The following is a 22749-nucleotide window of genomic DNA, read 5'->3' on the forward strand; positions in this document are numbered from 1 at the left end:
CACAAGATGGTCTCTGCTGGTCTTCTCTCCAGGCCCCTGGGTTCCAAGAACTTTCCCCGGGGTGACTTCTTTCTGCATCTCCAAAGGCCTGGGCTGAGCTGCTAGTGCTGAGATGAGGAATGCCGAGCTGCTTGGCTGTGCTACATTGCATTCTCTCATTTAAGCACCAGCCAATTAAGTCAAAGGTCACTCACTGCAGCAGACACGCCTCCTAGCCGACTGCAGATGTAATTAGCAACAGATGAGATTCACCTACCATTGGCTCATGTCCACAGCAACAGAACTAGGTGCCTTCACTTGGCCAAGCTGACAACTAATCTAACTACCACAGGAATTCTAGTTGGGAATCTCTTAAATGGAAAAGTTGTAAAAACTTCTATGCTTTACTAAAACTATCTCCTGTCCAGGGTTGCCCCTAGGGTATACAATGCCCTGGGAAAATATTTTGAGGGAAAGGAAATTAAAACAATTTGAGTATAAAAGTGATTACAGACATCATGGGCTCATGTGGGGTGTAGTGATTTACAGATAAAAGATTTAGGGTATGGACAAAGTACTTACATAGCTGTCATTGTCCAGTCATTACACATGAAGATATTTCCTAGTTTCTAGGAACCACCTCTTTGTCAAAGACACTGTTTCTGGCTAATTTCATATCTCCCAATGCAAATGAAAGGCAACAACACTATTACTATTTACAGTGCTCTTTAGATCCCCTTTTTAATTGAAACAATATAGATCTTGCCCCTGCAGTTACCTAGTATTACTTATTTAATATCATTACTTATATCACTACAGCATCCACTGCATGGCCTGTGAATACTGGCTTTCAGTGACTCTCAACTGATGTTATGGTGTGTCATCGATGATGACCACAAATGTAAGTGTTACCCAGAAAATGCAAGAAAATGAAAATAATAATTACATTTCAGGTCATTTCAAATTTAAAATTCTATGGCATTAGCATGGAACAACACATTTTTCCAACCATATCTTCTCTTAAACTGTCTAAACCTTAATCACTGCATTTCTGAAATGTGACCCTGCCTTCCACACACCATCACCGGCAAGAAGGATTGGTGAGGAGTCCATGCATGGAGCGAGATGACCAGTCCAATTCAGGCAAGGAATATCTGTCTCTTGTCCAGCAGGGCCTAAGACCAATCCATGTTAAAGACAAGAAAGAAAATTGATAGTTAGAACCCATTAATGATGAGTGGTTACAGTCTCGAAAGCCCTGGGAGGGACAAACAGGGCCAGAACTGTCTGACATATAGCACAGAGTTTGGGAAGAAAGTGGGGACCAGGGTACCACTCAGGTTAAAGGACTCCTGCTGCCACCCTTACCTTCCTAGTGTTCTCTTGACTAGAGGAAGCTCTATGGTCTGAATCAAAACAGGGTAATGCCCATGCATGGGCCCACACAGATAGTCCCAGCCCAAGCTTGGTGGTAGAGAGTTGGCAGGCAAGAGTCCAGAACTTGTCCTGTGTCTGATGTAAGTGAAAAGCTACCCTGAATCAGTGAATCGGCACTATTCTGGCAGGCCTATCTAGTGCAACGCCATGGTATAAATACTGCTCTGGTTGGCAGGAGTGATCAGCTCACTGAGCTGCAATCCAGGAATGAGCCTGGCCATGAGTCCCCAAAGCCACCCCACAGATGCAAGTCCCAGAGTTTTTAGGGCAACTGGTGAACCCCATGCATACTGAAAGGAGGGAAGGCTGGGAGGACCCTGAAGGAGAGAAGCAGGGACCAGGTAAAAAAAAAAGCTTTGGTCTAGGGTCAGGGCCATACCAGTGGAGGGAGATAAAACATCTTGGGGCTTCCATTGACAAAGATCCAGGCAGGACCAGTCCAGGCTGTGGACTCCCTGCCTTATGGCACTGCTGGCCCCGTCTGGTCCCAGGAACCAGAGGGGACTCAGAACAATTCTAGAATGGTTCTCCCAAGCATGAGGTGTAGGTCCCGGGAAGGAGCCCCACTTGCCCAAGTCTAAGGGCAGTATTGCTTCTATCTTGCAAACGAAGTAACAGGGAAAGGTAGTGTGCAAAAAGAAAGAAGGATGCAGATATACAGAGAGAAGTACAATATAGCTTCTTTTAGTCTCTTTCTGAATCTGTGAAGCACTTTTGCTCAACCTCCACCTCATACATTTTCTTTGTAATATACCTCCCCTTCTTTTGTTGTTTTGTTTGTTTGTTTAAGCCTTCTTTGGTTTTGTTACTTGCAAGTAAAGACAGCCCTACCAGTAAATTATCTAGAGTCAGATTCTTACCATTTTAAGTTCAGAAAGTCAACTTAACCTTTCCACCAAAGCTAAATAATGTATGGAGACCAACAGGACCTATAAGAAACTATGTACCTGTTTTAGTTTCCCAGCCGCTAAAACAAATAGCATACAAAGGATTAGCCTAACAATAGGAATTCATTGGCTCACAGTTTCAGGGTCTAAAAGCCTTGCTTCCTTCTGGTATGGGCATCTTCTGGCTTGCCAGAAACTCTTTTGAGGCGTTTGTTTCACCTGGCAACACACATGGTGGCATCTTCTTTCTCTTCTGGGTCCCTTTGATTTCCAGCTTCAAGTTGCTTCCTGTGGCTTCTCTCTCTGCATCTGATTTCCTTTGTTTATAAGGACCTCACCATAGTGGATCAAGGACCTCACCATAGTGGATCAAGGCCCACTGTTTCAGTTTGCCAATGCTGCTGGAATGCAATATACCATAAATGGATCAGCTTTTATAAAAAGGATTTATTAAGTTATAAGTTTTCAGTTCTAAGGCCAGGAAAATGTCCAAGGTATCCAGAGAAAGAAAACTTGACTCTGAAGAAAGGCCAATGTCTGTCACATGGGAAGACACGAGGCTGGCATCTGCTGTTCCTTGTTCCCAATTCCATTGCTTCTGGCTTTGATTCCAGTGGCTTCCTCTCTACGCATGTGTGGGTCCTCATTTAGCTACTCTGGGGCAAAATTGGGTTTTATCTCCTAGCTTAGTATCTCCTGGGGTCAGAAATTTCTTCTCTTCAGGTTCTGACTATTTCTGCGAGTCCTTGTTTAGCACCCAGCCTATTTCAGTCTTGATCTCCAAAGGTCTGAATTCTCTGCTCTCTGTGTTGGCTCTTTTAAGGACTTCAATAAACTAATTAAGACCCACCTTGAATAAGAGGGGTCATATCTCCATCTAATCAAAAGGTCACACCCACAATTGGGTGTGTCACACCTCAATGAAACAATCTAATCAAGAGGTCCCACCCCACAATACTGGATTAAGATTAAAGGAAATAGCTGTACCATGAGATTGGATTAGGATTAAAAGAACATGGCTTTTCTGGGGTACCCAAAAGTTTCAAACCAGTATACCCACCCTAATTCAGTTTGGGTACCCCTTGACTAATAACATCTGCAAAGGTTCTATTTACTAACAGTTCAGACTAAGAGGACAAAGGTTGAACCTGAACATGCCTTTGGCAGAGGCCATGATTTGATCCCCAACAACAAAGAATGTCAATTTATTAATCTGTAAATAGGAAAAAATCTAGAAGAACAATTTGTATGAAGAATTCACTCTGGGTATTTTTCTGTGTGAGGTTAAGTATACTGAACTCAAAGAAAAAATGATCAATCAGAGGATTGTTTGAACATAACTATGATAAAGAGAATGGGTAAGTCTCAAGGTACTTTTCCTTCAAGTTAGAATTTCTGAATGTTATTCCTTCTCTACTCTAGGAATATTCTCTGAAAAATCAGTTGAAATACTTGTACTCAAATAGTCTTCTATTCTGATCAGTGCCAGATACATTTTTATGTATTTTTAAACTTTTTATTGTAGTAACACATATTTAACCCAATTTTAACCACTTTCAAATGTACAATTCAATTGTATTAATAGTATTAATTACATTCACAATACTTTATTACCCACTATTCTAGACTTATTGTAGATCATCTTTCTGTTGACCCATGATTATTCCAGAAAAGTTTTATTAACTATAGTTGGTTAACTTTCATTACTTTAACTACATATCATTTACTACCTCTAGTATATATTGTTGGTAAGCCCTGAGTTGAACAATAAAAACAAATTTTAGTGAGTATTGTTTGCCAAACATCTTATGTGAATTATCTTCCTTAATCCTTTTAGCAATTCTAAAATAAGATATTATTATCTCTGTTTCCCAGATGATGAAACTAAATACAAACAGTTTAAGTGACTTGTCTAAGGTCACATAGTTAATAACTAGCAAATGGGAATGTGAATCCAAGCAATCTGGCTCGAGAATCCCCATAAACTATACTTTACAACCTTTCACAAGTTATGTAAACTTTCTAAATCTTGACTTCCTTGCCTGTAAACAAAGCTAATAATATCTCTCATAAGGATTGTTGGGATGCTAAATGTATTAATGGATATAAAGCTCTCAGCAAACTACCAGGTATATAATAAGTGATTAATAAATGGTAGTTATTATTAAAAGAATTCCCTTAGGAATCTGGATTTGGATTCATGTTAATATCACAAATAGAAACCAGATGTTAAGAAGTCAATCATTTATCTTCAGCTTACTTATCTAATTAATTGCATATCAATTCTCCTGGCTTCAATTCCAGGGGATAATATTCTGTTAATCCAGTTTCAAATTTTATGTGGGTACAATGCATATATCACACTAAACCTTAGTCTCAAGTTCACATACATGATATGGGTATGTATATGGTCAGATTTAACAGATTTTGACAAACATTTTCCAAAACGGATAAATCAGTTGATACTCCCATCAGCAGTGTATGAGAATTCCAGTCGCACCACACCATCACCAACACCACTGGCGGTGTCTGAATTTTTAATTTTAGTCATTCTGAGGGATGATTAGAAGTATTACAGCATGGTTTTTATTTACATTTCTTTGACATGCAGTGCCAGCCAAGATGGAATAGGTCTACCATAGCCTATCTCTCATTGATTTCAGCTAATAACTCTGGACAAAATACAAAGAATAAATATCGGAAGACTCCAAAAATTAAATAAAAGTAGGCAGATTGGGGAGAAGAATAAAAACATGAAGAAGGGACCTGTGTTTGTTTTTCCTATTTTCTTTCACAGTTTTGACTTGAGGTCTGGTCTCAAGTATAGCTGAGGTGGTAGCACAGACAGCAAAAACTGAGAGAGCCTCCATTTGTCTAGCTAGACGAATGGGGAAAAGGGCCTCTGTGCACCAGAATACCTAGGGTTTCCCCCTCTTTTGTCTCTTTTTCCCTCTGGGCTTTGACTGAAGAGTGAGAATCTAGGCATCATTGACAGCTACCACCTAAAGAAATTCTGTCTTTCTAGACAAAGCAATTGGGAAAGGGGGTGTTCTAGTTTGCTAGCTGCCAGAATGCAACACACCAGAGACAGAATGGCTTTTAATGAAAGGGGATTTATTTCTTTAGTTCTTCAGAGGAAAGGCAGCTAACTTTCAACTGAGGTTCTTTCTTACATGGGAAGGCACAAGGCGATCTCTGCTGGCCTTCTCTCCAGGCCTCTGGGTTCCAACAACTTCCCCAGGGTGATTTCTTTCTGCATCTCCAAAGGCCTGGGCTGAGCTGTGAGTGCTGAGATGAGGCATGCTGAGCTGCTTGGGCTGTGCAATGTTGCACTCTCATTTAAGCACCAGCCAATTAAGTCAAACATCATTCATTGCAGCAGGCATGCCTCCTAGCCAACTGCAGATGTAATCAGTAACAGATGAGGTTCATGTACCGTTGGCTCATATCCACAGCAACAGAACTAGGTGCCTTCACCTGGCCAAGTTGACAACTGAATCTAACTACCACATATCCACCCCTTGTCAACTTGGCAACTACACGTATGACCTTAAACAATATTAAGGTGCAAAAAATTCTCTTCTGGCTGTGAACCTTGAATCTCAAAACAAGTTGTCTGGTGCCAATATGCAAAGGAGGAACAGTCACAGGATCCATAGGGAGAAATTGGAAGGAAAACCTGCAGGGCAAGCACCATTACATTTCAAAGTCTGAAAGTCATTTATCCTTCAGCTTTAGAAAGTGGCAGTCCCACCCTTTCCAAGGGCCTATGCAGTGGCCTGCCTCTTTCCAAATCAGCCTCGGGGAACATTGAGGAGACCACCTTTTTCTCGGCACTACTCTCCAGGCATCGGGGCCACCCCTGGGCTCTTTGCCATTTCCGGGGCACACGCTCAACCCCTCCATGTGGTAGCAGTCAGGCTCTCCCCAGTCCCCAAGGAGTGTGCTATACTTTTCCCAAGGCCTGAGGCTGCACAACTCTCCCACTGCAACAAGATGGGAGACTCAGGGCAAACTCACCCTCTCCATGTATATGGGTGGGTCCACTCTTCTGGCCGAGGTTTCTTGGCTTCAAACCTGAGCTTCCATGGTTCTCACTCTGCAAACTCCAATTTGTCCCTTTGTGTCCCCCTCTGTCCAGATTGGCAGTGGTTCTGTTTATACCAACAGTCTCTTCAAGCACTCCAGGACTTCTCCATCATTCTCTTCACAGTTCCTCCCAAATTTTCCCCTCAGCCATCCAAAAACCTGTTCCATCATATCTGGTATTTGCAAACTGCAGCAGCACCCCACTCTCCAGTACCAAAATCTGTTCTAGTTTGCTAGCTGCCAGAATGCAACACACAAGAGACAGATTGGCATTTAATAAAGGGGGATTTATTTCGTTAGCTCTTCAGAGGAAAGGCAGCTAACTTTCAACTGAGGTTCTTTCTTATGTGGGAAGGCACAGGGCAGTCTCTGCTAGCTTCTCTCCAGTCCTCTGAGTTCCAACAACTTTTCCTGGGGGTGATTTCTTTCTGCATCTCCAAAGGCCTGGGCTGGGCTGCAAGTGCTGAGGTGAGGTATGCTGAGCTGCTTGGGCTGTGCTACGTTGCTCTCTCTCATTTAAGCACCAGCCAATTAAATCAAACATCATTCACTGCAGCAGGCACACCTCCTAGGCAACTGCAGATGTAATCAGCAACAGATGAGGTTCATGTACCATTGACTCATGTCCACAGCAACAGAACTAGGTACCTTCACATGGCCAAGTTGACAACTGAATCTAACTACCACAGGGGGTGTTCTAGTTTGCTAGCTGCCGATATGCAACACACCAGAAACGGATTGGCTTTCAATAAAAGGGGATCTATTTTGTTAGTTCTTCAGAGGAAGGGCAGCTAACTTTCCACTGAGGTTCTTTCTTACGTGGAAGGCACAGGATGGTTTCTGCTGGTCTTCTCTCTAGGCCCCTGGGTTCCAACAACTTTCCCTGGGGTGACTTCTTTCTGCATCTCCAAAGGCCTGGGCTGAGCTGCGAGTGCTGAGATGAGGAATGCTGAGCTGCTTGGGCTGTGCTACCTTGAGCTCTCTCATTTAAGCACCAGCCAATTAAGTCAAATGTCACTCATTGCAGCAGACACACCTCCTAGCTGACTGCAAATGTAAATCAGCAACAGATGAGGTTCACATACCATTGGCTTATGTCCGCAGCAACAAAACTAGGTATGCTCACCTGGCCAAGTTGACAACTGAATCTAACTAACACATATCCACCCCTTGTCAACTTGGCAACTTCAAGCATCACCTTAAACAGGTGCAAAAAATTCTCTTCTTGCTATGGACCTGTGAATCTCAAAACAAATTATCAGATGCCAATATGCAAAGGAGGATAAACACAAGATCCATAGGGAGAAACTGGAAGGAAAACCTGCAGGCAAACACCATTGGATTTCAAAGTCTGAAAGTCATTCATCCTTCGGCTTTAGAAAGTGGCAGTCCCACCCTTTCTGAGGGCCTATGCAGTGGCCCGCCTCTTTCCAAATCAACCTCGGGGAACATCGAGGAGACCATCTCTCAGCTCCACTCTCTCCAGGCATCAGGGCCACCCCTGGGCTCTCTGCCATTTCTGGGGCACACACTCAACCCCTCCATGTGGTGGTAGCCAGGCTCTCCCAGTCCCCCAAGGAGCATGCTCTACCTTCTCCAAGGCCTGAGGCTGCACAACTCTTCCACTGCAACAAGATGGGAGGCTCATCCTCACCTTTCAGGGTAAACTCACCCTCTCCATGTATATGGATGGGTCCACTCTCCTGGCCGAAGTTTCTTGGCTTCAGACCCGAGCTTCCATGGTCTTCACTCTGCAAACTCCAATCTCTCCCTTTTATGTCCTCCTTTGTCAAGATTGGTAGTAGTTCCATTTACACCAACAGTCTCTTCAAACACTCCAGGACTTCTTCATCAATCTCTTCACAGTTCCTCCAAAGTCTTCCCCTTAGCCATCCAAAACACTGTTCCAACAGATCTGGTATTTGCAAACCACAGCAGCACCCCACTATTTGGTACCAAATCTGTTCTAGTTTGCTAGCTGCCGGAATGCAACACACCAGAAATGGATTGGCTTTTAATAAAAGGGGATTTATTTTGTTAGTTCTTCAGAGGAAGGGCAGCTAACCTTCCACTGAGGTTCTTTCTTACGTGGAAGGCACAGGATGGTCTTTGCTGGTCTTCTCTCTAGGCCCTTGGGTTCCAACAACTTTCCCCAGGGTGACTTCTTTCTGCATTTCCAAAGGCCTGGGCTGAGCTGCGAGTGCTGAGATGAGAAATGCTGAGATGAGAAATGCCGAGATGCTTGGGCTGTGCTACCTTGAGCTCTCTCATTTAAGCACCAGCCAATTAAGTCAAACGTCACTCACTGCAGCAGACACGCCTCCTAGCCGACTGCAGATGTAAATCAGCAACAGATGAGGTTCACGTACTATTGGCTTATGTCCGCAGCAACAAAACTAGGTATGCTCACCTGGCCAAGTTGACAACCGAATCTAACTAACACAGGGGGCATCTGTGATCTGAACAGTGTGGCAGGAATTCACATTCCCACCACCCCCCCTTTGCTTTTGCCACTTTATCCTAAGGGTGAGCCCTATTCATCCATCTTATCTATGACAGGCAGCTGACACTCCACGAGAAACTTCAACTTTCTGGAAAAGGAGCCAGGAAAAGGGGAACCTGTAAGACAGAATGTGTGGAAGGAATACAAGAGAGGAGAGAGCTGGAGAAGAGGAATCTCCTAATTCTTTGTATGAATCTGCACAAGTTCTGTGCTAGCACCTGAACTAAACATGTTTGGGATGGATCCAATAGCATAACTAAAGAGCTAGGAACCAAACTACAACTTAAACTACTGCTCAAGTCTCAAAATAATGTTTGAGTGTTCTTATATAGTCCCAAAGGAGCAGATCAAAGGCTTTGAAGACTGTACTGATACAGAACCTACAGAAATTGAGACACAACTTGTGTTCCGAATCAAACTGGACTGATTGCCTCATGAAACAAAAATCAACATTCCTTAGTAGCTTTTTTCTTTTTTGATTTTTATTGAAATATCTTTACACACCATACAGTCCGTCCAAAGTATACAATCATTGGCTTACGATATCATCATATAGTTGTGTATTCATCACCATGATCATTTTTAGAACATTTGCATCACTCCAGAAAAAGAAATAAAAACTGCATACATCCCATACCCTTTACCCCTCCCTCATTGACCACTAGTATTGCAATCTATCTAATTCTTAACCCCTCACACCCTCCCTCCATTATTCATTTATTTTGTTCTTCTTATTATTTTTTTGTAAGCTGTATGGTGGGGGTCACATTTCATTCTTTTTCCATGTGAGTTACCAATTATTGCAGTACCATTTGTTGAATATTTTGTTTGTTTTTTTGGGATGTGTATGGGTTGGGAAATGAACCTGAGTTCCCTCGTAGCTTTTAACAGGATCCAGAACATAAGAATAAAAATTAAAATAACATAAAAATCAAAATGTCCAGGTGTGCTGGTTTGGAAGGATTATGTGCTCTAGGAAAGCCATGGTTTAATCCTGATCCAATCTTCTAGGAGCAACCATTTCTTTTAATCCTTATTCAGTAATGTAGGTAGGAATCTTTGATTAGATTGTCTCCATGGAGATGTGGCACACCTAAATGAGGGTATTAACTTTTTGATTAGATCGAGATGCAGCTCCAACCATTCCAGGTGGATCTTGATTAGTTTACTGGAATCCTTAAAAGAGGAAATATTTTGCAGAGAGAGCTGCAGAGTCGGAGAATGATGAGAGAACCACAAGTGAGCCACGAGAACCATGAGAGCCCAGTAGCCAGAGACCTTTGGCAATGAAGAAGGCAACCGCCCCTGGGGGAGCTTAATGAAACAAGAAACCTAGAGAGAAGCTAGCAGACATCGCCACATTCACCATGTGCCTTTACAGTTGAGAGAGAAATCCTGAACTTCATTAGCCTTTCTTGAGTAAAGGTAACCTCTTGTTGGTGCCTTAATTTGGACATTTTTATAGACTTGCTTTAACTTGGACATTTCCACAGGCTTAGAACTGCAAACTTGCAACTTATTAAATTTCCCTTTTTAAAAGCTATTCTGTTTCTGGTATATCACATTCTGGTAGCTAGCCAACTAGAGCACCAGGATATATCCAAAATTACTGAGTATACAGAGAATGGTAAAATACAGCCAACTTTCAAGGGAAAAAAGTCAACAGTGGCCAACCCCTAAGATGACCAAGATTTTACCATTAACAAGGCTTCAGCTATTAAAACTGTGAGGTAGCGGGTGCATCGGTAGTTCAGTGGTGAGGATGACTGCCTCTCATGAAGAAGACCTGGGTTCGATTCCCAGACCATGTACCCCAAAACAAGCAAAAAACCATGAGGTAAAGGTAAACATGCTTGAATTGGATGGAAAGTTAGAAGTTCTCAGCAAGGAGACAGAAACAATAAAAGAATAAACAAACTTTAGGATGGAAAATATATAATATCTAAAACAAAAAATATATTGGATGAGCTCAATAGCCAAAGGGACATGAACGATGAATGAGCCAGTGAACTTGAAGACAGACCAAAAGAAAGTACACAATCTAAAGAACAGAGGAAAAATGAACACAAGCTCAGGGAACCATGAGAAAATATCAAAAAGTCTAATATTCATATCACTGAAGTTCTAGAAAGGGAGGACATATAATTAAAATATTTGAACAAATAATGATGAAAAACTTACAAAGATTTTGAGAAACATAAACTTACAGATTCAAGAAGTTCAGCAAATTCAAACAGGATAAATTCAAAGAAATCCATGCCCAGATATACATCATAATCAAAGTGCTAAAAAAAGAGAGACAGCTCAAAGGTCTTGAAAGTAGCTAGAGAAAAATAACATACACATAGGGGGACAATGAATCAATTGACTACAGATTTCTCACTAAAAATCATCAAAGCCAGCAGAAACTGGAATGATATTTTTTAAGTTCTGAAAGAAAAGAACTGTCAACTCAGAATTCTCTATCCAACAAAAGATGCTGTTTTAATTTGCTAATTCTGCCGGAATGCAATATACCAAAAAGGGGTTGGCTTTTATAAAGGTAATTTATTAAGTTACAAGTTTACAGTACCAAGTCCATAAAAATGTCTAAACTAAAGGCATCCAGATAAAGATACCTTGACTTGAGATAGGCCAGTGGCTTGGAACAGTTCTGTCAGCTGGGAAGGCATGTGGCTAGCATCTGTTGATCCTTTGGCTTCTGGTTTCAAACAGCTTCCCTGGAGGGTGTTCCTTCTGCATCTCCAAATGTCCCTATGTCAGCTCTGAGCTTTTTCCAAAACAGTTCCCTCTTAAAGAACTCCAGTAAGTGTATTAAGGCCCATCTTAATTGGGCAGAGAATTATCCATCTCCATGGAAACCAACTAATCAAAAGGTCCCATTCACAGTTGAGTGGTTCACCTATCCATGGAAACAACTTAATCAAAAAGATCCCATCCAAACAATAGGTCTGCCCCACAAGTTTGGAATAGGATAAAAAAATATGGCTTTTCTGGGGTACTTAATAGTTTTAAATCAGCACAGACGCCCTGCAGGATTGAAGGCAAAATAAAGACAGAGACATTTTCAGATGATGCAAACAAAGAGATGCTGCCAACAGGCCTGTTCTAGGAGAAATGCTAAAAGAATTTCTTTAGCCTGGAGAGAAATGACACGAGAAGGATATATGGAATTTCAGGAATGAAGGAAGAGCAACAGAAATGGTAAAATCAGGCAAAATACACAAAAACTACTTCCCTTCTTTAAGTTATTTAATATAAGTAAGACTGGTGAAAACAAAAATCATAACCACATCTAGAGGAGTTTTCAATGTATGGAGATGCTACAATATGACAACTATAACACAAAGAAGGGAAAGTAGTAGGCCCTATATTTTTGTTAAGCTTCTATTTTACTTGAAGTGGTAAAATGCTAATGATAAGTAGACTATTACAAGTTAGATATATATATTATAATCCCTAAGGCAATCACTAAAAAAGTAAAAATACAAAATTATGTAATCTAAAAGCCAATAGGTAAATTAAAACAGAATATTTTAAAATCTGAATAATTCAAAGTAACTCAGGAATGATGGAAGAGGAAAATGAAAGCAGAGAGTACAAACAGAAAATAAATGATAAAATGGGAGAGCTAAATCCAAGTATATCAACAATTACATTAAACCTAAACGGTCTAAAAACACCAAGTAAATGGCAGATTGGTCAGAGCAGGGGATAAACAACAAAATCCAACTGTATGCTGTCTATAAGACATTCATTTTGAATATAAAATATACAACAATTTTCATGTCCTTGAAGAATAATGGAATTGATCACCTTTTCATATATTTGTTAGTCATTTTAATATCCTTTTTTGTGAAAAGCCTGTTATTTATACCTTCTGTCTACAGATTATGTCAGAAATATGTATTGTACATATATTCTCCTATTCTATTGTCCTTTTGCTCTCTTTATGGTGACTTTTGATATGGTTCTTAATTATAATGTAGTTAAACGTATCAATTTTTTCTTTGAGGTTTGTTTTTTTATGTATGTGTGCTGTTTAAAATATATTTCCCTACTCCATGGCCATGAAGATGTTTTCTTCTAATGGTTTTATTGTTTTACATTTCACATTATGGTAGCAATCCACCTAGAAATGAATTTTGTATATGATGTGAGATAAGGGCCTAGAAATATATTTTTTCTTTCCATATGACTATACAATTGATCTAGCACTATTAATGAAAAGACTGTCCTTTCCCCATGCATTGCAGAGACATTTTTGACATCAATGAACATACATGAAGGGTTTATCCTTATTAATTTTTATCTTATACTTGTATAGAATATTTAGGCTTCAGATATAACGGAAAAGATAGAAATCTTGGAATCAGAGAAACTAATATCTTAATCTTGACTTCACAATTTACTGTTTACTTGAGTTGTAGTTTCTTTATCTGCTCAATAAGAACTATAAATATCCATCTCCCAGGTTCTTATAATTAAGTAAAATAACATATATAAGGAAACAAGCCCTATGTCTGACACAAAGAAGATAATCAGTAACAGTTTCCAAATAAAAAGAAAATGAAGTATTTCAACTGTAAAGTACAACTGATATTCGTGATATAGTTACTTGTTCTTAATGTTTGTCTTTAGAAAAATGTTCCCAAAATTCTTAGTTCTGCCTATGTACTGTAGCATAAGAAAAACCACCTGTAATGGCTTAAATCTGTATGTACTCCAGAGAAACAAGTTCTTAAATCTAGTCCATTCCTGTCAGTATAAACCCATTGTAAGTATGATCTTTTGATGAGGTAACTTCAGTTAAGCTATGACCAACCTCAATCAGGATTGAGGACCTGCCTAGGGTCCTTTAAAATGGACGAATACACAGAGAGAGGGAAAAGCCATGGAAGCAAGATGCTGAAATCAAGGAAATCTGGAAAAGAAGGGAGAGACAAGCAGATGCTTCCATGTACCTTGCCACGTGGCAGAGAAGTCAAGGATTTCCAGCAGCAGGTCTCTGGGAAGAAGTATAACCTTGATGATACCCTGATTTTCACTCTTTTCTGGACTTTAACTGTGAGCCAATAAATTACCTTTACATAAGCCAAATAATTTCATGGTATTATTTTAAGCAGCACAGCAAATAAGACAATACCTAAAAAATATTATTTTGCAAATATTCTCTATATCATCTTATGCCCTTTTTCTTATACAATGTATTTTGATTATATATTTAGATTATGTCAGTAAATTTATAATATACTGTAAAACTATCTTCTTCAAAGGGCTGTTCTATGTATTTAATAAGTAAATGTTTATAAAGCATTTAAAAATATTGTCTGGTACATTAAAAAGGAAGCTATAATAGTAGTAATAAATATGATTAAAATTGTATGCATATTATTAACACTAGTATGAAAGTTACAATAGTAGTAGTAAGCATTACTAACATTACTACTAAATTGGAATATATATGACATATAAATAACTACTTTTAAAATAGATTATTAGTCACCATGTCCAGGAAACACATTTCTTAACTCCACTAAGTTAATTCTGATTTTGGGGAAATATTCACAAGGAAAATCATACTCATTTCTCCTGCTGCACCTCTTCCTAGGCACTCAGTGACATGCCACATATTATCCATGTCAAAGCATCTCATTACTTACCTAATACTGAAATTCACTGATATAGTAATACCATACCATAAACCAATGAAACAGAAGAGTAATTTACTTCAATAAAACAGGGAAAAGCTAAAACACACACAAAAGGATTTCAGTGTTTAGAGTCCGAGAGGGTATAAAGATTCATATTACTACTTTATGATTTTTAATTGTCATAGTCTTTATAGAACAGAGGACAACCAGATCATTAGTTGGAGCATACCTAAAACTCATATGATGCCAAGATCACAAGTTACTTACTTGGTACAGAATCCTGCTAGTGATTAATAAAAAGGTCAACAACTGAAAGGACTTGGCTTTTGATTTTTTCAAAAAACCAGCCATTAAGGCATAATTAATGTACAAAATAATTTATGATTTTAAATGTACAGTTTGATGATTTTGACAAATGTACATATTAGCATAATCACTACTACAATCAAAATATAGAATCATTCTAACAAGTTCCCTTATGCTGCATCTCAGACAATTCTCTCTTTCTTAACTCCAGCCCCAGGCAACATATCACTGATCAGCTGTCACTATTGTTTTCCATTTTTTTAGAATTTCATTACGTATAAATGGAATCAAATAGTATGCAGTCTTTTTCGTCACGGTCCTTTGATTTAGCATACTGCTTTGAGATTAATCCATGTTGCTGTGTGTAATACTAATATAATGTTTCTATTTATCAGTGAGTTGCACTTAGCATTCCATTGATTAGATTACTCCATTTGTTTACTCATTCACCAGGTGATGGCTACTTGGGTTGTTTCCTTTTTTTTTTGCTATTATGAGTAAAGCTGCTATGAACATTCATGCAAAAGCCTTGATGTAGAGATACCTTTTTATTTCCTTTGGATAAATAACTAGGAATGAGATTGAGATTGCTGGTTTCCATGATAAGAATAATTTATAAAAAAATTTTGGAGTTTGATTTTTAACCCTTTCAGAAAGTGGACTACAGAGATACAAATAAGAATAAAATATCTGCCTTCAGGGAGCTTACATTCTAGTAACAAAACAAGTACATTTTATAGAGGATTAGAAGGCCATAGAAGTTATGGAGAAAAATAAAACAGGAAAAGAGGATATGAAGTGATTGGAGAAAGAGGGGTTACAATTTAAGCAAGGAGGTCTGGGAAAGTCCCACTGAGAAGGAAGTGTTTGAGCAAAGACTTGAAGGGAGTGGAAGGATGAGCCATGCAAATTCCAGAACGAAGAACCTTCCAGGCAGAGTGTATTAGGGCAATCACAAAGGCTTGGAGGTAGCTGCATGACTGGAGTGTTCCCTACAAAAGCAAAGATAATAAGGTCAGAAACTGAAAATTAATAAGACAATTGTCCAACTTAAAAAATTAGAAAAAGAAAATAGACAAGACCAAATATATTTTAGAAGAAAAGAGATAATAAAGAGTAAGAATTACTGAAATAGAAAATGGAGACAATAGAAAAAGTTCAACAAAGACAAAAAGTTTCTTTCTTGAAAAGGTTAATAAAACTGATGAACCTCTGTAAGACTAATCAAGACGAGAGAAAGCAGCTGCGCTCACAGCCTATTGGCTAGAATGAGTCACATGGCTTTGTCCTACTGCTGGGGTACTGGAAAATGTGGATATTGCTTGGAATTATATCTATGAATAAAGCTAACCAAAACTATGCAAGAACTTTGTGGAGAAATTTTAAAGACTTTATTGGAAAATGTTAATTAAGACCTAGCTAAATTGAGAGAGATCCTATTTTCGTGACAGGGATGACCCAATTTAAAAAAGATAGAAATTTCCTCATTTTGATATAGAGATGCAGTATCATTCCAATCAAAATCCCCACAGGTTTTCTGTGGTGCTTGTTATGGAGATTCTAAAAGTCTTCTGAAAAAGAAATGGAGGCAGTCTTGCTCTCCAAATATCAAGGCTTATGGAAAAGTTATTTGTGAGAAAGTGTGGTATTTGCACATACAAACACAACAGAATATGGAAACCTGATTGTATTAGTTTGCTAAGCTGCCAGAATGCAATATAACAGAAACAGAATGGCTTTTAAAAAGGGAATTTATTAAGCTGCAAGTTCACAGTTCTAAGGCCATGAAAATGCCCAAATTAAGGCACCAACAAGAGGTTATCTTCACTCAAGAAAGGCTGATGCTCTCTGGAACACCTCTCTCAGCTGGGAAGACACGTTTCTGGCATCTGCTGGGGTCTTTGGGTTCTGGACACCTCTCTCAGCTGGGAAGGCACATGGGGATGTCTAGTAGCTTTCCTCTTTTCATTTCATAAGGCTACCCTGGGGGCAGCTTTCTTTCCACATCTCCAAAGGTCTCTGGCTGTGTGGGATCTGTTGGCTCTAAAGCTTCTTCCAACCCTCTTAAAGGATCCAGTAAGCAACCTCACTTTCAATGGGTGAAGACACATCTTCATGGAAACCATCTAATCAAAATTTACCGCCCACAATTGGGGGGGGGTCATATTTCCATGGAAACAATAAAAAAGATTCCACCCAGCAATACTGAATGAGAATGGAAGGACATGACTTTTCTAGGGTACAAAATGGCTTCAAACCAGCACACTGATATATGACAAAGGTGGCACTGCAGATCACTAGGGAAAGGATGACCTGAAAAAATAATACTGAAATAGGTGGTCATACTTATAGGGAAAAAATAAAATTATATTCTCAATTATACACAAAGGCCAGCTACAAATGGAGTCATAAAGACTTAAATGAGAAAGGCAAAAGTTTAAGACTTTCAGAAGAAAATATATGTCTCTTTAGGACCTAAGTAATCCTCATTTAAGGATTTTTAAAATAAGACACAGGAAGCACTAATAACATTAAAAAATACATCTACTTTAAATTTAGAACTTGTGTTCATCAGAAGACAAACTAGAGTGCTAACAGATTCATATAAACAAGACAGGACTATTATACAGAATATATAAAAAAAAACCCAACTCAATCAAATCAATAAGTAAAAGACAACCCAACAGGAAAACAGGTAAAATATGAACAGCTACTTTACAGAAGTGAAAATCCTTAATGGCCAATAAGCATAAAACGATGCTTAACATCTTTAGTAATCAGGAAAATGTAAACATAAGATCATTAGCTTCTATCTTAAACTACTTTGACAAAAACGTAAGAAATGAGTACCCAATGCTGTCAAATGCGTAGAAAAAGGTTAACTCTTAAAATGCTGATAGAAAGGTAAATTGGTGCAACCATCTAGTAAAGAAATCTCCTAGTCTCTTGCATGTGAACTCCTTCTGCTAGTTATGTGTGCTTTACCCTAGAAAAATTCTTGTATTTAGGTACCAGAAGGCATGTATAAGAATGATCATGGCAGGTTTATTGCTAATGGCAAAACATAGGAAACAGAAGGTATATATTGTTACACAAGGCACATTACCAGCATACATGAAAATAGAGGAATAATAACTACATGCAACAAGTTTAGTAGCATAATATTAAGTGAAAAAAAGTTGCAGATTATTTAACAAAAACTATAAGGCTCAAGTTTACTAAACATGTTGCATAAGTTTAATTTTTAAAAACCCACGCAAGAAGCCAAAATACAAGAAAGTGTTACCTTTACAGAAAAGCATGGACGGGATAGTGAAAGACAGGTATTTTCCACGATATTGGCAATATCTTAGTTCTGAAATTTATTGTCGGTTCCGAGGTATGTACTGCTTATGTTATATATCTATTTATGTATCAGATATTATGTAACAAGCTTCTAAACCATATTCCACGCGTATAGTAAACGAAAAGTTTTTCGCCTTTATAAAGATAACCTCTCAAAGACCTATCAACCCAGTACCTCACTACCGAAACGTAGACAGCCCGCCTTTCTACGCCCTTGAACTGATAATACTCACTTCCGCTTCCTCCTCCCTTGCTCCGCCCACCTAAACGGAAGGCCTTTCTTTTTGGGTCCTCCCGCCTGTAGGGGGCTCTCCCAGGCGCCTAGTGCCACGAAGGCCTCCTGCCTGGGCTGTCCTTGTGGCGCCTGTTAGTTTAGCCCTGGAGAAGATATTTGTATTATAACTTTATCAGTCCGAAAACAATCGCACAGGCACTTCACTCTAAACTGTAACGTTTAAACTGAGCCCGGCCTGGTGCCATCGTTATCAAACCGTGACACAGTGGTGGGCAGGAGTCAGGCGGCGTGGAGACAGCATCTGGGCGCTGAAAGCCCCAGGCCCACTTCCTCCTGTGAAGACGTAGTTGCGGGTGGCTGTGGTGGTTGCGGCGGCCAAGATGTCGACCAAGAATTTCCGAGTCAGTGACGGAGACTGGATTTGTCCTGATAAGAAGTGAGTTCATGAAGGGTCCTGAATTGGGGTGAGAGTCATCGGTGGGAACTTTATCAGGTGGTTTCGGCATTTTTAGTTTTTACGATCTCTTCCCGTGCCCTCAACCCGGTTGAGGTGGCGAACCGCCGGTTGTCCGGCGGGAAGCCGACTCCCAGTCTCCTCACAGGCGAGGTCTTTCGTGAGCCTTTGTTTTGGAATGTAGCTAGTGTTTCTTCGACATTATCACCCCATTATACCTCCTGGACTATGAGATCGTTAATCCTTTTGCCCCACCTCACCTACCCCCACCCCGGTCAGGTTTCAGTGATAAGAAAATCTCCTCTTTTGGGGCTGGCTTGGTGTTGGTCATTCCTACGGTACTCCCTTGTAGAACTTTACTGTGTTCTCAGAAAGCTTTGCGTTTAAGGCCTTCATTCTTTTGCTTCTCATAGTTCTTCGTGTTTTGATTGTTCTTTAATCAGACTTTCTCCGTACTGCTTGTCCCCTTTCTCCCCCCACCCCCCTTGACCTTTTAATTCTTCACAAGAACTGGGCCTCTCTCCTCGTTAGGGCCGAAAGGAAGGAGGCCTGTGTTTTTGCCTGTTTAGCCGTGAAAATGCCTGCAGCAGAGAAGCACGTGTTTTAGTGCTCTGTTAAAATTGTTTGATCAGCTTTTATTGAAGGGCGTACAAATATGTATACTCTCTTGAAAGTAAATTTAAAAAAAAAATTAATGTTTAATTCATGCTCGAATTAAAAGCCTTTACATTCTTGTCCCTAAGCTAGTCACAGATGTCACAGAAATTTGTGATAATAAAGAACCAAAAACTGAAACAAACGAGTTTAATTCTAATTCCACTAAGTACAGACTGTGTTACTGTATGTTGTTTAACTTTGCTGAAAAAAGGAGTAGAATAGCTCTCTTATAACGAATAAATGAAACAACGAAGCTGTGTTGTACAGTGAAGTGCAGCGAATGTTCATTGATATGTAGTTTTAAGTATGTACTTTTGATAGTAATTTTAAGAAGTTAAATTATCTGATTAAAGAAGATAAAGTCCATATTTTCCAAACGTGTGAATTCTGTCCACATTTTAAGCATGTTGCATAACAATTAAGATTACATGAAGGAACAACAGAATTGCTTGGAGTACTTCATTTAAGCTTAGTGTCCATTTTTTACTTTTCATCTTTATTTCATTCTAATGTAATATGCAATCCCTCCCACCCCAGAGTAATCAGCTTTTTAAAATTTAAGCATTACCTATCATTTAGAGCATTTAATTTGCTTTTATAGTAGGTATGCAGATGGACTATTAAAACCAAATAAAAACGATAATTTTGTTTGTTTGCTGAGTATGAGCATAAAGCCATAGTGTGTAGTCTGTTTATTGAAGAATATTATTGGTTGTGGTCCTTGTGTTATTTTTATTACCTAGGTTTCAAAGATTTGATAACTACCCCCCAAATCTGTTTCCTTTATAATTATTGAACCCATTTATATTTTTCTTTAGCACAACTTATCTTTTTTATCATCCCATCTCCTACTTGTAAAGAGTCTTTCATCAATGTCCATGAAATCCTCCCTGATTTATGTATTTTCTTTCTCTATGTCCACCTTTAGCACTTTGTATTTTTTTTTTTTACAATTTACATATACTTTTGTATATGGCTCATTATTTTCTAAATTGGGAGCTCTTCTGAGGTTTTCCAAAGCTCCCTGGTGTCTTGTCATTATTGTTGAATTAGAATTAAATCTCACTTGAACTTTGTAAGGTGATTTCATTATAATTAATGATACGTGCTGGTATGAGGATACTTAGGGCCAGAGAGTCTAAGTGACTTACCTCCAGGATCACATAATTATTAAGTGGAAGATTGGAATATCTTATATTGAAGTTGTAACTCCAAATTTCACTAAATTGTTGTTTTTTCTTTTTTACATAGTGCACATTGACAGTAACATAAGTGAGATGAAGCTAGAAGTTTTGGAATCCAGATATGTAGTGAGGACACATTTTAAAATTGTGTATATAGAATTTTTTTTTATTTTGAGAGTTTAAATAATATTTCTGTAAATGCTTTTCCCTTTATTTTCAGATGTGGAAATGTAAACTTTGCTAGAAGAACCAGCTGTAATCGATGTGGTCGGGGTAAGTATTTAAGGAAGATTCTGTTAAAACTACATATGTAGTTCGTTTTTTTTTTTTAATTTCCCCAGATTCATTTTACTTTATATTTTTGTTTTCAGAGAAAACAACTGAGGCCAAGATGATGAAAGCTGGAGGCACTGAAATAGGAAAGACGCTTGCAGAAAAGAGCCGAGGCCTATTTAGTGCTAATGACTGGCAGTGTAAAACGTATGTATTTCAGAATTATTGTTCACTCTTCCATAGCACGTGCAAAGCCACTACTTGTTAACATAACCACCTCTTAATAGTCACAGTGACAAGCCAAGGCAACCTTTTAAGCCAAAGGCCTCTTGATTGTTGACCCATCTGTATCTGAATAATGTTAAAGAGCCTTTGAATTCCTTTTACTTCTTTTAAAATGTTATTATTAGTTACTGTGATGGATTATTTACATCAGTAAATAAATAAAATTAAGGAAAGCAAATAACAATTCCCATCTCAAAAAATGGTGGTTATTTAAAGCACTAAGCCTACTTTTTTCTATTTTTGAAAAAAATCTCAAAAATTTTTAGCTTTATCATTGATACTAAGTTACATTACCCTAATTAAGTAGGTTTCTTAATATTTTTGTTTTTCAAGGTTTGGATTTAATTCTGTATTGATTTTTCAACTTCCGTCTTTTCTGCTATCCAGATGAATCAGATATATATATGAAAGGCAGCTGAATCAGTAAAGGGTCTTAGATAACTTTCTGATGCTATAGATCTTAGATGGTACTGGAGCATTGTCCCGCAACAGATTAAGTCCTGTGAATTTGGTATGCTGTTCGTAAACTGATTTCCTCAAAAAAGATTTAACATTATTTGCTATATAACTTTACTTTTTGAGGTTACTTTGGGCACAGAGACATCACTATAACCTTTAAACTAATAATTTTTTCCTAAGGCATCAGAGTCTCTATAGACAATAAGTTCATCAGTCGTTTCTTATAAAATCAGAAAGGCATTCTTCACTATATAGATTTTGCTTCTCGTATTAGATAGTTCAGCCCAATTCTCTCTCCAGACAACTGTACCTTTTCTTTGCTTATAATAGCCCTTAATAAACATTTTGTCATGGTAGCAGTTTCGTCCTAGTGTTTATTTTTAAATTGTATGATGTCTAAAAGTTTTAATATTTTTCTAGTATTATACTGTGGTCAACTAATTTGATGTTTTTTATTTCTAAAGTTGCAGTAATGTGAATTGGGCCAGAAGATCAGAATGTAACATGTGCAATACTCCAAAGTATGCTAAGTTAGAAGAAAGAACAGGTAATATGCAATTCTATTTTATCTAAGCAGTTTGAAAAGAACTAAAATTTGAAAATTATATACTTTGTTAAGAGCACAGTAGTTGAGAATTCTGTGCACTCTGCCTTTATAGCTTTTTTTTTGTCCACATGCAGAAAGAGCATCTGTTGTTCCATAATTTAACAATTTACAGAATACAATATTAGGCAGCCCTGTACTAACAAATAGTGACACTTGATAAAGATAAAGAATACTTGCAGAAATTCTTTGTCCTCTTCTCTCGCCCACACCCCCTCCTAGACTAAATGTTTATTATTAGTAATGATAATATAGTAACAGCATTTTTTCATTCATTTGATATCTTCCTGGGACAAAAAGGGCAAAGGGGCACCAGTGCCATTTAAAGAACTTGTCTAAAGCTTAGGCAGTAATTTGCAATGCTTATGGGTTAGAAACATCTGGGGACCTTTAAAAAA

The 22749-nt window shown here is 38.5% G+C and overlaps 1 protein-coding gene and 1 long non-coding RNA gene across 5 annotated transcripts in view; one reads left to right on the plus strand and one right to left on the minus strand.

The window, feature by feature from the left end:
- LOC143650160 (uncharacterized) lies at nucleotides 1-18480 on the minus strand. 2 transcript variants are annotated; one of them, XR_013159404.1, is made up of 3 exons: nucleotides 18434-18480; nucleotides 1059-1154; nucleotides 1-219 (listed from the first exon to the last, which is right to left on the minus strand). It is a non-coding gene; the product is annotated as an uncharacterized LOC143650160 (long non-coding RNA). The 2 variants fall into 2 exon arrangements; XR_013159403.1 differs by lacking the exon at nucleotides 18434-18480 and adding an exon at nucleotides 18142-18421.
- The window catches only part of ZRANB2 (zinc finger RANBP2-type containing 2), an 18178-nt gene continuing 13907 nt past the window's right edge, over nucleotides 18479-22749 (plus strand). For all 3 annotated transcript variants that reach the window (XR_013159402.1, XM_077120624.1, XM_077120623.1), the window contains exons 1-4: nucleotides 18479-18871; nucleotides 20951-21003; nucleotides 21102-21210; nucleotides 22212-22294. Coding sequence is in view for 2 of the 3 variants with exons in the window: in XM_077120624.1 (XP_076976739.1) it covers nucleotides 18816-18871; nucleotides 20951-21003; nucleotides 21102-21210; nucleotides 22212-22294 (301 nt within the window). In the remaining variant the exon portion in view is untranslated. The remainder of the gene's footprint in view (nucleotides 18872-20950; nucleotides 21004-21101; nucleotides 21211-22211; nucleotides 22295-22749) is intronic.

This window comes from Tamandua tetradactyla, chromosome 11, assembly GCF_023851605.1.
Source record: "Tamandua tetradactyla isolate mTamTet1 chromosome 11, mTamTet1.pri, whole genome shotgun sequence".
In the NCBI taxonomy this organism is placed as follows: Eukaryota; Metazoa; Chordata; class Mammalia; order Pilosa; family Myrmecophagidae; genus Tamandua; species Tamandua tetradactyla.